The sequence below is a fragment of the Lissotriton helveticus genome, chromosome 7 (assembly GCF_964261635.1).
Source record: "Lissotriton helveticus chromosome 7, aLisHel1.1, whole genome shotgun sequence".
Classification (NCBI taxonomy): Eukaryota; Metazoa; Chordata; class Amphibia; order Caudata; family Salamandridae; genus Lissotriton; species Lissotriton helveticus.
Genome location: NC_136068.1, coordinates 718671613 through 718684715, shown reverse-complemented (window position 1 = coordinate 718684715; position 13103 = coordinate 718671613). Strand labels below are relative to the sequence as shown.

The window sequence follows — 13103 nt, the reverse complement described above, 5'->3', positions numbered from 1 at the left end:
GAAGCGCAAAAAATCTAATCCACATGTGTAGTAAAAATGACTTTACCCAATTATTATTCCAGTTGGGATCCGACCTACATGCTTTGTGAGTTAACTACATTTATTTTTATATTTAAGGTTGCGTTTCAAGGAGATCCTGAAGGTGCTCTGATACAGTATGTAGCCAACGATGAAGCAAGGCGGGCCATTTCTAGCACAGAAGCCGTTCTAAACAACCGGTTTATAAAATTAATGTGGCACAGAGAAAACGATCAGCAACATCAAGCACATCAACCGTATCAACAGCAGTCACATCCACCACAACACCACCACCAATCACCGCACTACAATCATCAAACACAGACTAATCACACAGCTCCAGCAGCATCACCACCAGTAAATATACCCTCGGTAAGTTGTTTACTTAAGCCACAATGCCATCTTGTTTTACTGTTGTTCTATGCCTTGAATTCCATTGTTGAGGATTATATGCACAGGTATAGGATTGTACCCCGGTAATAGAGCTTCACTTCTATTTGAAGCTGATGTTGTGCTTAATGGAGATATACCTTTAAAAGTTGCTATTTGTTTTATTGGCAAGCAGAATTGTTGGAAAAAGGATATTTATGCATTTTGTGGTACTATTTTCTGCTAATCTGTGTGCTGATTAAGGTTTTTTTTTTGCCTTTAATCCAATAATCCAACGAAGCACACCTGTGAAAACTTTTGGAGTTGATTCAGTACATTGTTTAATTAGATAACATGCTAGAATTGAAAATGTAAATGTCTTCCATTTGCTTAACTATTTAATGATTCACATCTTTGCAACTAAGCAAAATCAGATGCATAAATTGTGGAGGACAATCATAGCTGAGGGGGGAAGAGGGAAGCAAGAAAGCATAATGTACCCTGGTTCGTTCAAACCAAAATATGAGGGACAGAACAAGACTGAAAGGCTACTAACTAGTAAGCTTGGGTTGAAGAAACTTAATGATGAAAACTGGACCTTCCTCATTGAAAAACAGTGTAATTTGAAGCAATTCTGGAAACCTCTCAGTAGAGCTGAAGCCTTCTTCAGTACAGCTGCTTTCTGTTCCCTGGATGGGCTGGCACAAACACCTATCAATGCTCCCATCTAGAAAGATAAGGTGGTAAACTTAATATAGATACTAACGTTTGCCAAGGACCAGACTGATTGTCAGCCAGTTCTTAGAGTAAATTATATCTGGACCAACATTCGAACTTGGCAATGGTAATTAAAAGCACACGCTCAAAGGAGAAGCAACATCCTCCATGATGGAGGCCACAGTATTCCTCATTAAAAAAAAAGTTGGGTTGGAGGAGGATGTAGTTCAAGTGTGCCCATTATAATTTGTAAATGAATGTCACAATTTTCACAAACATTTTGGCAACCAGATCAGGTAGTGTGCTACCTTCTCTGGTTCACCTAAATCACATGAGTTTGACTAGAAATCCACAAATGGTAAATAATAATAAAAAAGCAGTTTGTTTAAATCGAGATATAGCAGAAGGAATATCCTAATGTTCTGGAATTCGGACAAGGACTTTATTAGGGTGGACTGGTCCTCTTCGCAGCACTTTAGTTAGTGTCCTAACTTCACCTGAAACGTTATTACCCGGCTTGTTAATGGTATTGGAGAAGTATTAAAAATACTGACAAAATCCTACTCAAGCCCAGACAGATTAGTACAGTTAGAGTGTAAAACACCCATGAAATACTTTGAAGGGCTTATAAAAGCAGATAAGTGGGTTGGCCCTAAATTCTTCACCAATGACCTACTGCAACATCGCAGGTAGGATATTGATGAAATGGTTTGCAAAGGTTTCCTTGTTTCGAGCCAGGTGATTAGCAAGACTTTTGATTCTGCAAAACTGTTGGTATCTAGTTACTGCTAAGGTGTCGCCCATGTGCCATTCTTTCTTATTGCACCCGACTACCCTGAAGTCTAATGCACAGCTTAAAATTTTCAACCTCCATTTTCTGGCTCATCCCGAGGGAAAAAAATCTGACACAGTCAGGCCGTGGGTGTTGGAAAAAAAAATCTGATCCTAATACAGGTACCGAGAACACCACTGTTATCCTTGATAGGTGATTCAGTTTCCTTGCTGTATTTGTGGCAGAAACAACATAATCAGAAGGGCCGTGAGATACTCCTGTAAAGAGAGGGAGTATAAAAGAATAATCATGTCAGTCTTAACCTACCGACTCCTCAGTGCTCTCTTAGTGGTCAATGACTCCTTCCAGCCATTCCTCCTGTTTACTACTCCCGTGAAGGGGGCACATCTGGAGGAGGGGAAAAATCACAAACTACAAGTGGGTACAGACTGCTGTAATTGGTTGCTAATCCCTGTGCTTCAGAGCACATCCACAGCTTAGTCCAATAAAGAGGGCATTAGAACTTCTACAATCCACTCTGCAAAAAGAGAACTCTTACAAAAAAGTGCAATAGAACTAGTCCCTTACCCTTTCAATTTCTTCTGGTTCAAAAGAAAGTTGTGAAAAGAGAATTTACACCAGTCTTGAATCTGTGCATGGTTGGATAAGAAATATGTTGGTTAGCACGCCATCACATTTCTGTATGTCTTAATGCAGGGGACTGGATGTGTGCTGTGGATGTACAAGATGCCTTCCAATACATACCAAAAGCAAACGGACAGAAACTACCTGAAATGCTTAGTATTACTCTACAAATATGCAGTACTGCACTTTGGTCTGATGTCCGCTCCTTGGACATTTTCCATCTGCATGACAATAGTTGCAGCTTACCTTCAATGTCAGCAAATATTAGTTTCCTTTAGCTAGACAACTAGCGGATAAAAACAAACAGAGTAGAACATTTCCAAGGAGTCCATTGTGTGGGATTTCTTGACACATACACAGGGGGTTTTGGGAGGGTGGAGCGATGTGGGAAGCAGTTGAACACCTTGACTGTAACTTCAAAGCTCTGTGAGCAAAGCTAAACTGAGGCCATGAGGACTGTACTCATTCAGTGCATTACTTATATGAAGACACCTGAGGTCCAAGCATGAAAATACATACCTAATATGTACTTAAGGTGCCAGCGGAAGGGGAACAGAGTAGAGTTAGAGCTGTGTGCCACTGTGCTCACCATGCCTCAAGAGTTGACTTGACTGGATTAGGTGAATTTGCATCTTGGGGTTTAAGCTGTATACTGTATGGACTCTAAAGTCCACATCTGATGAGGGTAACAAAAAAGAGAATTTGAGAGACGTTTCAACAAAAAGTTTAAAAGCCATTGTTTGCCAGTACACTTTGAAAACAAAATCCTGCAGTGGATAGACTGTTGTGCGGCACCCTCTTGCCAACCCCCTAAGGACACAGCTAAAAGCAGTGTACAGAGAGTGTTGAGAATTTAGATGATCATTAAAACAAATCATAGAAATGAATGACCAAAAGCATTTATATGGAGTTATGGGTCTGACACAAATGCAGAATGACAGGTATTAGCTAGTTGTTCTATAACACACACAGTGAGCTCTATAACTCATGTCAACTGTCATGCACAAAACATCCAATTGTTTTTCTTTAGTTTGGCAAGATCTTGTACATGCTGGGTGTTACGAAGATTTGATATCTTATTAATCAAGGGTTTAACATACAATAGGAAAAACCTTCTTTCTAAAGAGCGCTCAGCCCTAGTTTTGAAAACGAGTATTGCATATAATCTGCCTTTGGCTTTCCAATGTGCAAGGTCTTGCTTAAAAGCCAGTCCAGACTATCATGGTTATTGGATCAGCGAACTTCATCAGACATCTAGTGACGGACCAGTGCTCGATGTTCCCAGGATGACATCTGTGTATTGTAACAATGGATTATGATGGGAGCGTCTCTTTAGTAGAATGATCCTATTCCTCTGCTTTTTTTTTTTATAAGCCAGCATTATCATGAGTAACCCACAAGGGAGCAAAGACACACCCCTATCTTTTGTTTGAGGGTCTACCCACTCCTGGTCTTTACTGTCACCCATATTTTTGGGATAAAGACTCATTAGGAATTTCAGTAGAGTCTGATTAGTTCCCCTTTCATTTAATTTGGCCCACAGTTGTTCCCCAATTACCCCATGGAATCCCATTTTGTATCTACAAAACATACATCTAACAGGGTATGCTAGGTATAACCTGATTGTAAATTATGGCAGACAGAACTATGATGTTATCCATTGTTATTTAACTTTGTCTAAAACCGTATTTGATAAGTTGGGCATAATTTTTTTTCAGAGGCCTGAGACCTAGTTTCTTTAACCCAATGCAAGCATGCCATTTGACCTCAGCATCTAGTACGACAATGAGCCTTTATTTCCCCAATTTACCGGGGTTTATTTCCTAAAGAAAGTGTATGTAGTATGTATCCGGACTATCAGTAACAAAATGCAAATAAGTAAATTGACAGCAGCTACTGAGCCAGTATCTGGCATCAAATGGGGGTGGAGAGGCTTCTTTCCATCATCAATCCCGTGGTGATCGCCACTGGGTAGTTATAATTAACTCAGCTGTTCCATAGAATAAGCTTTTTGTGTGTTTCTAATAACTTTGACCCGTTTGATGACATTTACAAAACTTTCCAAAAAGGTGCTACTTTTTGACTAGTTTGTGCAAGGAAAATTTCGGGTTTATCCGGTAAGTGGAGGCAGAGGAAAATGGGGGGGGGGGGGGGGGGGTGTCCTCGAAACGCAAAATCCCTATACATTTTCCCTAGACTTTTTTAAGAAGAGCTACTGCAAAAACTGCTGAATGGAATGACACCAAATTTGGTAGGACGCTAGATTTTAGTCTTCAGATTGTGCTTATGAGATTTAATGTAAATCTGTTCAGTAGTTTTATAGAAAATAAGGGTGAAAAATATTTCCCAATTCAAAAATAGAGCATTCTTATTAGCCCAGGGAGCTTTATTTTTCTTGGGCCAATTCGCTCATGCAGGAGTGAGCTATCTGATTGGCTGCCAGCAACATGCTGCTGGCAGCCATTACAAGACTCTGGGGCTTAGTACGTCCGTTATGAAGTTTGATCAAAATAAAGATATAAGGGGGCAGGGTAAGGATACCCTCCTCCCCCCAGGCCCCATGGTAGGGAAGACCAGAAGGACCCCCGCCCATTATTATATAAATATCTCCCCAAGCCATTGTAGGCCCCAAGGAGGACCCCCCAGGGCTGCATTTTATAAGGGATGGGGGGGTCATGGCCTCTTCTCCCCGAGCTATTTTAGGCCCTGGGAAACCCACCCTTGGGGCCACATTTCATAATTGCAGGGGGCTCAAGATTCCATCCCTGAGCCATTATAGGCCTGAGGGAGCCCGCCCCCGGAGCCTCATTTTGGAAGGGGAGGGAGGCACATACCCCCAAGCCATTATTGGCCCTGGGGAGCCCACCCCTGGGGTCGAAACTACCAAAACATGCGAGGGGGCCAAAGCCCCCCCGAGCTGTTAAAAGACCCTGGGGACCCCATCCACCCATGTAGCTACTTAAAAGAAAAAGGGTGTAGCGGGTCATTAATGGCCTTGGGGTACCCCATCCCCCCGGGCTTGCTGGGTTCTGTGGAGCCCATCCCCAGGACACAGCAGTTTTCCTACCTGTACCAGCACGGACAGGGAAACTTGCGCTGGTGGAGCAAATTCTCAAAAGTCCCGCCAAACAGAATCAAACACAAAGTTTGCTCCCAGTCTGCTGCCAGGAACTTTTTGTTCCTGGCAGCTGGGAGCAGTATTTTGATCTACTTCCTTCCCCTCCCTGATACAGGCAGGGAAATAGATTAACATATTGCTCCTGCCCGAAGAGAGCTGCTTTAATAGCTGCCCCTCAGGGCAGGGGCAATGCCAGCTCCTGGGGCTCCCCCGTCATCCCCAATGTGTGTATGGTGGGAGCACTGGGTGGGCACCAGGGCACCCACCTATATCAAACTTAGGTTCTGGGAGATCGGGGTCCCTAGGGCCAGAATAGGATCAGGAACAAGGGCTGTGCTGACCTCTCCCCTTTAAAAAAAAAAAAAAAAAAAGTTTCCCAAGCTAGGTAGGGGTTAGTGGGGGAATGAGTACTCCAAGGCCTTTTAAGAGCTCGGGGAAGGAGGGTGTGTCCTTCCCCTCCCCTTAAATAGCAAAGAGGTGCCAAATCACCTACAAGCTCTGAACATTTGGCGTGCCCCTTGCAGGTTAGTAGTATGCAACAGTGGTCCTGCCATTTCCCAGCCTGATGGGCACTGTGTTTTCTCTACAATTGCACCTTGAAAATCGATCTGAATTCCTTGATCCAGGTGAATGCATTGTTGATTTATTGTAGCGCATTATCTTCTGTAGTGGCTGTCCAAGGCAAGTGGATTCTTTATTATTCTCTCCTGGTCCGAGAGGAGAGTCCAAGGATCTCCTTTTTAATTGCTACCGACTATGTAAACTTGCAAATCACATACACGCTCCGCCTGTTTAGCCTTTCCATTCTAGTGGTAAACAAGGGTGCTGGCTGTGGGTGGGTTACCCACTTGACCTGGCCATAGGCCAGGCCCTGTAAGGCTGTGCACAGTATGCAGCCAGGACCTGTGGACAACCCCCCGCCACATAGGGCTTTACTTAGGGTAATGAAATATTATTTTACGTTAATAAACCCTAGAAATTGATTGAAAAAAAACAAAGGTTAAAGTTAAGTTAAAAAATTATGGGGGTATGTCAGTGACAACATTGAACTAAAATCACCGCACAAAATTTACCAGTTATCGTTAGCAAAGCTAACTATGACATTTGCCCCGCCATCCATTTACTGCTTATGCCCTCACATATTACATCACTATCGACATGTTCTGTGACATTAAAAAAAACTAATTTACTGATATAAAAAGTTAAAAGTTACAATGATGTTATACTTGGGTATGATAATAGGATTTTACCGTATGTTAAAAACAAAATCTGTGTAAAACTTTATTTAGTGATATAGTTAAGTGTTTAAATAGATAAAAAAAAACTTTGCATTAAAAAACAGAATTTTACCAGATATAGTTTACTGAGATAACTATAACTTGTGCCCCTGACGTACCCTGCTTATGATCTCACATTTTCATGACATGATTAATGACATCACTGATAACACCACAGTCATATACAAGCAGGATCTGTGGGAAACGAAGAGAGGGAGAAACAAAGTGACAATGCATCACTCCCACCATGGAATTTTCTCTTACACACTTATGTCACAGCCTTTGAATTTCAAACAACACTTGGCAGATACACACATGTTCTACAAGACACTTTCTCTGGTGTATACACAACCTCCCATACCTTTCCTCATACCACTGCTCACACTTTCCCATTTTTCCTAACCAGGAAAGTGCTCGTGGGCACTGGCACCCACACAAACACCCAAATGCAAAGGCAGACACTTCTCTCGATCTCTCTCTCACTTTCTCACTCTCTCTCTCCCTCTGCCTTCCCCCTCTCTAGCTCTTTCATTCTTTCTCTCTCTCTCTCTCACATACACACTCTTTCCCTGGCATACCTGAACTCTTCCTTAACACCACTTGAAACACTCCTCTACCACTCTTATCCTCACAAGCACTCACAGACAAATGCAACACACCCGGGCACATTGAAATTTCATGTCATTTAGAAAAATAAAGCACATATCACTTTCCTTATGTCCAGTGTCAGAAATATATTCACCTTCTTGTACTCTGACACCATGGCATACACACCTGTTGCCTCTATCCGGGAAAGAACACACCGCCACATTTACCCAAACGCAGGAAAAAAAATGTTGCTCAGTTCGCTAACAAAAACATATGACTCACTCATGCACACACCCTTTCCCATTCATTATTCTAAACTAGCAAGACACTTTCCCTCTTAAGAGCCTGCTTTTCACCTTGTAAAATTCTCTACCTCTTTTCCGCTTAGTTTGCACTTTATATACCTACGTCCATATATTCCTTTACTCCTGACACATTACTACACTCACCATGTTCGGTAAGTAAATTCTTTTTTTTTGCCAATCATAAAATAAAACTTCATAGTTAAATCTGTGCCCTTGCAGCATAGACAAGGTCTGAATAATAACACTGTTTGAACAATATCTTACATGTATTTTTTAAAAATTGCAAAACGCATCACAGCTAAAGAGGTGGCAGGAATGTTGATGGCCAAAGACACAGAAGAATTGCAGTTAGGAATTGGTGACGAAGAACAGTTCACTGAAAACTGTGCTGCCATGTGCTCCAGCTCAGAGTATGTGCCCAATTTGGTCAGATTGTATAATACTAGTTACGAAGCTATTCCAAACTAGTAGGAACACATGAAAATTATGCTCAATCGCAACCCAGCCTCTGTGTTGTTACTTGCAATGTGTCCACTGTGTCTGTAGAACCCACAGTAATACAAGCTTTGTCCTATGACAGCCACCTTGAGTCCCAGAACTGCAAGCCAGAGCCTTGTTCACCTTGCATTGTTACTGCATGCCCTAATACTAAGCCAGTCTTATCAGTGGGATGCTCCAAACTTGTATTCACCCATGATTCTTCTATTCACTGCAGCTGCTGGAGAGTTTCTTGAAGTGTAGCATTTCTCGCCAACTGAGTTCTTTCGCATAAATGTTAGTGGCACTCTTCTTGGGCAAATAGTAAACACAAATCTTTATGCAAAACAGTTTTTCCAGCAATTTAATTTGTCTTTGCGTAGAAGGTAATTGATACCACTGATCTATTTCAAATTCTTCTTAAATGGGGTTTCGCTAGCCATGTCCTGGAGAAAATCTTTTGTAACTTAGTGCACCATAGGTACAATTGTGGCTACCATTTGTACATAATCAGTTTTTATACTAGTCTGCTATTCAAAGCTGTATGTTCTACAGATCTCTAGTATGTAGCACAGTTCGCCAAAGTAGAAAGGGCTTACCTATTCAATTGCAACAAGAATGGGGTGAAACGGCAACAGTATGGTGCACCAAACTCCTGTGCAAAGATAAAAAGCTTGTACATCTTTGACTGCCGTCCATCTCAACAATAGAAGTTACTTGTATAGTCGGGACACACCTGTTGGAAAACCTCTATGTCCCCTGGACTACAACCGATATGTGGTGTCGATAGAACAGATCAAATGACGCAGTTGTATAATGCCACAAAATAATCCATAACATGATGTAAGAAAAAAATACCAAAAAACTGTCCATGTACCTTGTGGAAATGATTCTTCTCAATTCATGTGTCCTTTACAAGAGGAGTCGGAAAATTGTGTTTTTCAAGTTCCACTTTACTCTTTCCCCTCTGGTCTGCTTTACGACCAGCTTACTGACCTGGAGGCAGAAAGGTGTGAGAATATCCGGTTGAGAGCCATCTACTTCTAGACGGGTGAACATAAACACTGCATGCTGTGCTGGAATAATGAAGTTAAGAGAGACTCTTGATTCTGTTCTTGTTGCCTATCAGCCTGACCACTGCATCGAGGAATGTTCTGAATTACATCATTCTAAACCTGAGAACAGAGTAGAACACTACATTTTACAAGAGAAAGGTCTTCTAGACATTTGCATCAATATATAGTTAGCTTTTATTAAGAAAATTAAAATAATATTCTGATTGATTATAATAACTCCAGCATCCTCACTTTAGAAAGTTCTCCAGGGACCTCAGAATTTTTTTTGTTTGTATCAGTGATCCTGTGCGCCGCCAGGTGCCGTACTGCAGCTCTGCACTTACTCCATATCTCCCCAGAAGTAATGGAGCGAAGCCGCAAATAAACACCAACCCTGTGAGCTGTCAGTTCTTTTCTTTCTGTCTCTACTGACTCTGATCCAGAGCTCCACTTCCGACAGTCTGTCTTCCAACAATTCCGAACATTTTTCACAGTGTTCTATGGAACTATGACCATTCTCTTCCCACTCAGTCCTCCAATTAGTCCAAGGAGAAATTAAAGCATAGAGTGAAGTGGGACTTAATCTCATCCTGCCACTCCGACTCCAAAGAGAAGGCAGGAGGTTATTGTGATGTTAGTTGCTCACCACTAAGGTCTCAGGCCATGGATCCAATCCCTTAGTTGATCCTGACACATTCTTAGTTTTCCAGGCTATCTTTTTTTTTTTTTTTTTTAAATCTTTTTATTATAATAACCAGCTCCATAAAATCGCACATCAGTCAGCAACGGAAGTTAATTGGCAATTGCAAATACAGTCAATCATAGAATCATTTTAAACAATATGACATACATACAGAGATCAAGGCCCTGAATAGACATCTATGTAATAGCAAATGCAAAACCGTGAATCTACATATCCTATCCTGTACTGCACCATGTGCGGGGTGTATGACCGGTGTAAAATACGTAACTGAACTAGTCTGAACCGGGCGCGAATCGCCACCTCCCGGGGACACTGTAAGGCCTCACCCCAGTCGTCATCCTCTAGCAGCCCAATATCCGATTCCCACTTTTCTCGCAGAGGTCCCAGTGGGTCCGTGAGGTTATTGATGAGCTTCTTATATGTGAGGGAGATAGCTTTGTCGATCATGGGGTCCATCAGTAGCCTGTCTTCCAGTGGAGCATACTCAGGTAGTTGTTCCCCCTGGCTCAGATGTTGGTGTAGGGCATGCCTAAGCTGCTGGTAATGTAAAAACTCCCCACTCCCCATTTGGAATTCTTTCTGCAGGGTCGTAAAGCCCACCATACCCTCTATATTCCAGATATCCCCCAGCGCATCAATACCAATTAGGCTCCATTGACGAAGACCCTGTAATTTCGCAACCTCCGGGAGGAAGTTCCCAGCCCACAATGGGGTTTGTGCCGTGAGTATCGCCTCCCATCCCAGTAGTTTCGTCGCCCGCTTCCACACCCCTACCTCCACCGCCGTTTGGGGTGGCAAGGGACGACCGCGCCTGCCCCTAGTATAGAGAGCTGCTAAGTAAGTGCCACTGCCGAGGACCATGCGGTCCACCCTGTATGCTGGCTCCTCCAGCGGGGCAAACACCCACCCATTGATGTTAACCAGTTGCGTCGCCCAGTAATAAAGGCGGATATCCGGGACGGCGAGTCCTCCCTCATATGACCCCCGCTGTAGCTATTCTCGGGCAACCCCCACTCCATAGTAAGGAACCCTGCTCTGATTCGACCATTCTAAAAATCTGTTCCGGGACCGGAAAGGGCATGCTTTGCAGAACATATAGCAGCCGGGGAAGGGCCATCATTTTAAATAAAACGGCGCGCCCCATCAAGGAGAGCGGGAGGGTTTTCCAATGCTCTACATCCCTGTGTAGCCGCTCCAGTTGTGCCGACACGTTCAGGCGTAGGAAATGTGTCCGACTTTGTGACCCAAATACTCAGATATCGGAATATCTCCTTTCAAACCAGGCCCCTACAGTCTTCAGTTAACTGCGGCTGCGGCCTGCCAGTACATGTCCTAGGGACTTTTCACAGTTTGTGCTCAGAATTGCCATCAATCTCTGAATGGAGGCGGCCGGTCGCTGCACATATAATAAAACGTCATCGGCATATAGCGATAGACGCTCTTCCCAGCCCCCTCCCAGGTCTATGCCCCACACCCTGGGGTCCGCCCGTATCCAGTTTGCCAACGGTTCCAGCGCTAAGGCGAATAGGATCGGAGAAAGTGGGCAGCCCTGCCGCGTGCCCCGGCCCAGTTGGAATTCCCTTGATAGAGCGCCATTGACTCGGACCCTCACAAGCGGCTCAGTATACAGCAGCCTCACCCATGATCGAAAGTTGTCTCCAAAGCCCAGTTTCTCCAAAACCGCATATATGTACTACCACTCCATGCTATCAAAAGCCATATGGGCATCGAGAGATAGTAGGGCCGCAGGCACGCCAGGCCGTGTAGGCACCGCCTGTAATACACCAAACAGGTGCCGCAAATTTAGCCGCGTGCTTCTATGGGCATAAAGCCCGACTGATCCGGGTGGATCAGAGATTGAACAACCGCCCCCATTCTTGTGGCCAGGATCTTTCAGAGAACCTTCGTTTCGTAATTAAGAAGGGATATGGGCCTATATGAGCTGCACAGGTCTTGCGGTTTGCCGGACTTATGGATTACTACAATCGTTGCTGACCTTCGATCCTTCGGAAGCTTCCCACCTGTTTGGCCTCGGTGAACATGCGCAACATGTGAGGCGCGATTGTACTGGATACACACCCAAACGGCTCTGCCGGGAACCCATTAGGACCCAGCACCTTCCCCACCTGTAAGTCCCCCATGGCATCTTCCACCTCTTTGTCTGTGATATTGGACTCCAAGATTTCCTTATCAGCCTGATCTAGGGTAGGTAACTGTAGGGTGACCAGGAAGACCCCGCATTCCTGCTCTCGCCTTGTAGTTTGCGACCAATATACTGCCTCGTAATAGAGTGCGAACTCCTCCGCTATACTCTTGCTTGTGTCCTGCACAGTCCCGTCCGTCTGTCTAATCCCGGGCACCCAGTTACGTTCCCTATCCCGTTTCTCCAGCCAGGCTATCATCTTATTGGCCTTGTCCCCTAAATCATACCCGCGCCTCTGGGTGACTAGGGCGCGCAATCTCGCCTGGTCATCAAGTATATACCTCAGTTCTTTTACTAGGAGCCGCAGCCTGTGTTGCCGATCCTGTTCCTGCTCTTGAGTCTCCCCCCTAGCGTCCTCTAAGGCATGAAGCTCCAATTCTAGTCTGTCAATTTGTGCATATATGTCCTTGCAACGTTTTCCCACCTCCGCCTGTACAAACCCCCTAGCTACGGTCTTATACGCCTCCCACACTATACCATGAGATCTGACAGAACCCACATTTTCTGCGAAGTATTGGTCTACATGCTCCCGGAACTTCTCCTGAAACTGCTGATCTTTAAACAGAAATGTGTCAAGCCGGGAAGGATTAGTCCACTCTTGCTCTGGACCCCGCAGTTGAACTCCCACCGGGGAGTGGTCAGATATCCCCCTTGCCTTGTGATAACCACCCTGAAAGACGCCCATATGTCCCACGTGTGTGAATATGTAATTGATCCTGGACCCTGAGCCGTGAGCTGCGGATATGTGTGTGTATTGCCGAACGTGGGGGTTATGTGCCCTCCATAGATCCACTAGGCCCATAGCATGCACAAAATCTCGGAGATGACATATCCCCCCCTGGCTGGTAGAGCCTGT

General features: G+C 44.1%; 1 protein-coding gene across 4 annotated transcripts in view; it reads left to right on the top strand.

Moving 5' to 3' along the window:
• RBM27 (RNA binding motif protein 27) overlaps positions 1–13103 on the top strand; it is an 870586-nt gene that overhangs the window by 615882 nt on the left and 241601 nt on the right. For all 4 annotated transcript variants that reach the window (XM_078653046.1, XM_078653045.1, XM_078653044.1 and 1 more), the window contains one exon: positions 118–390. In XM_078653046.1, the coding sequence (XP_078509172.1) occupies positions 118–390 (273 nt within the window). The remainder of the gene's footprint in view (positions 1–117; positions 391–13103) is intronic.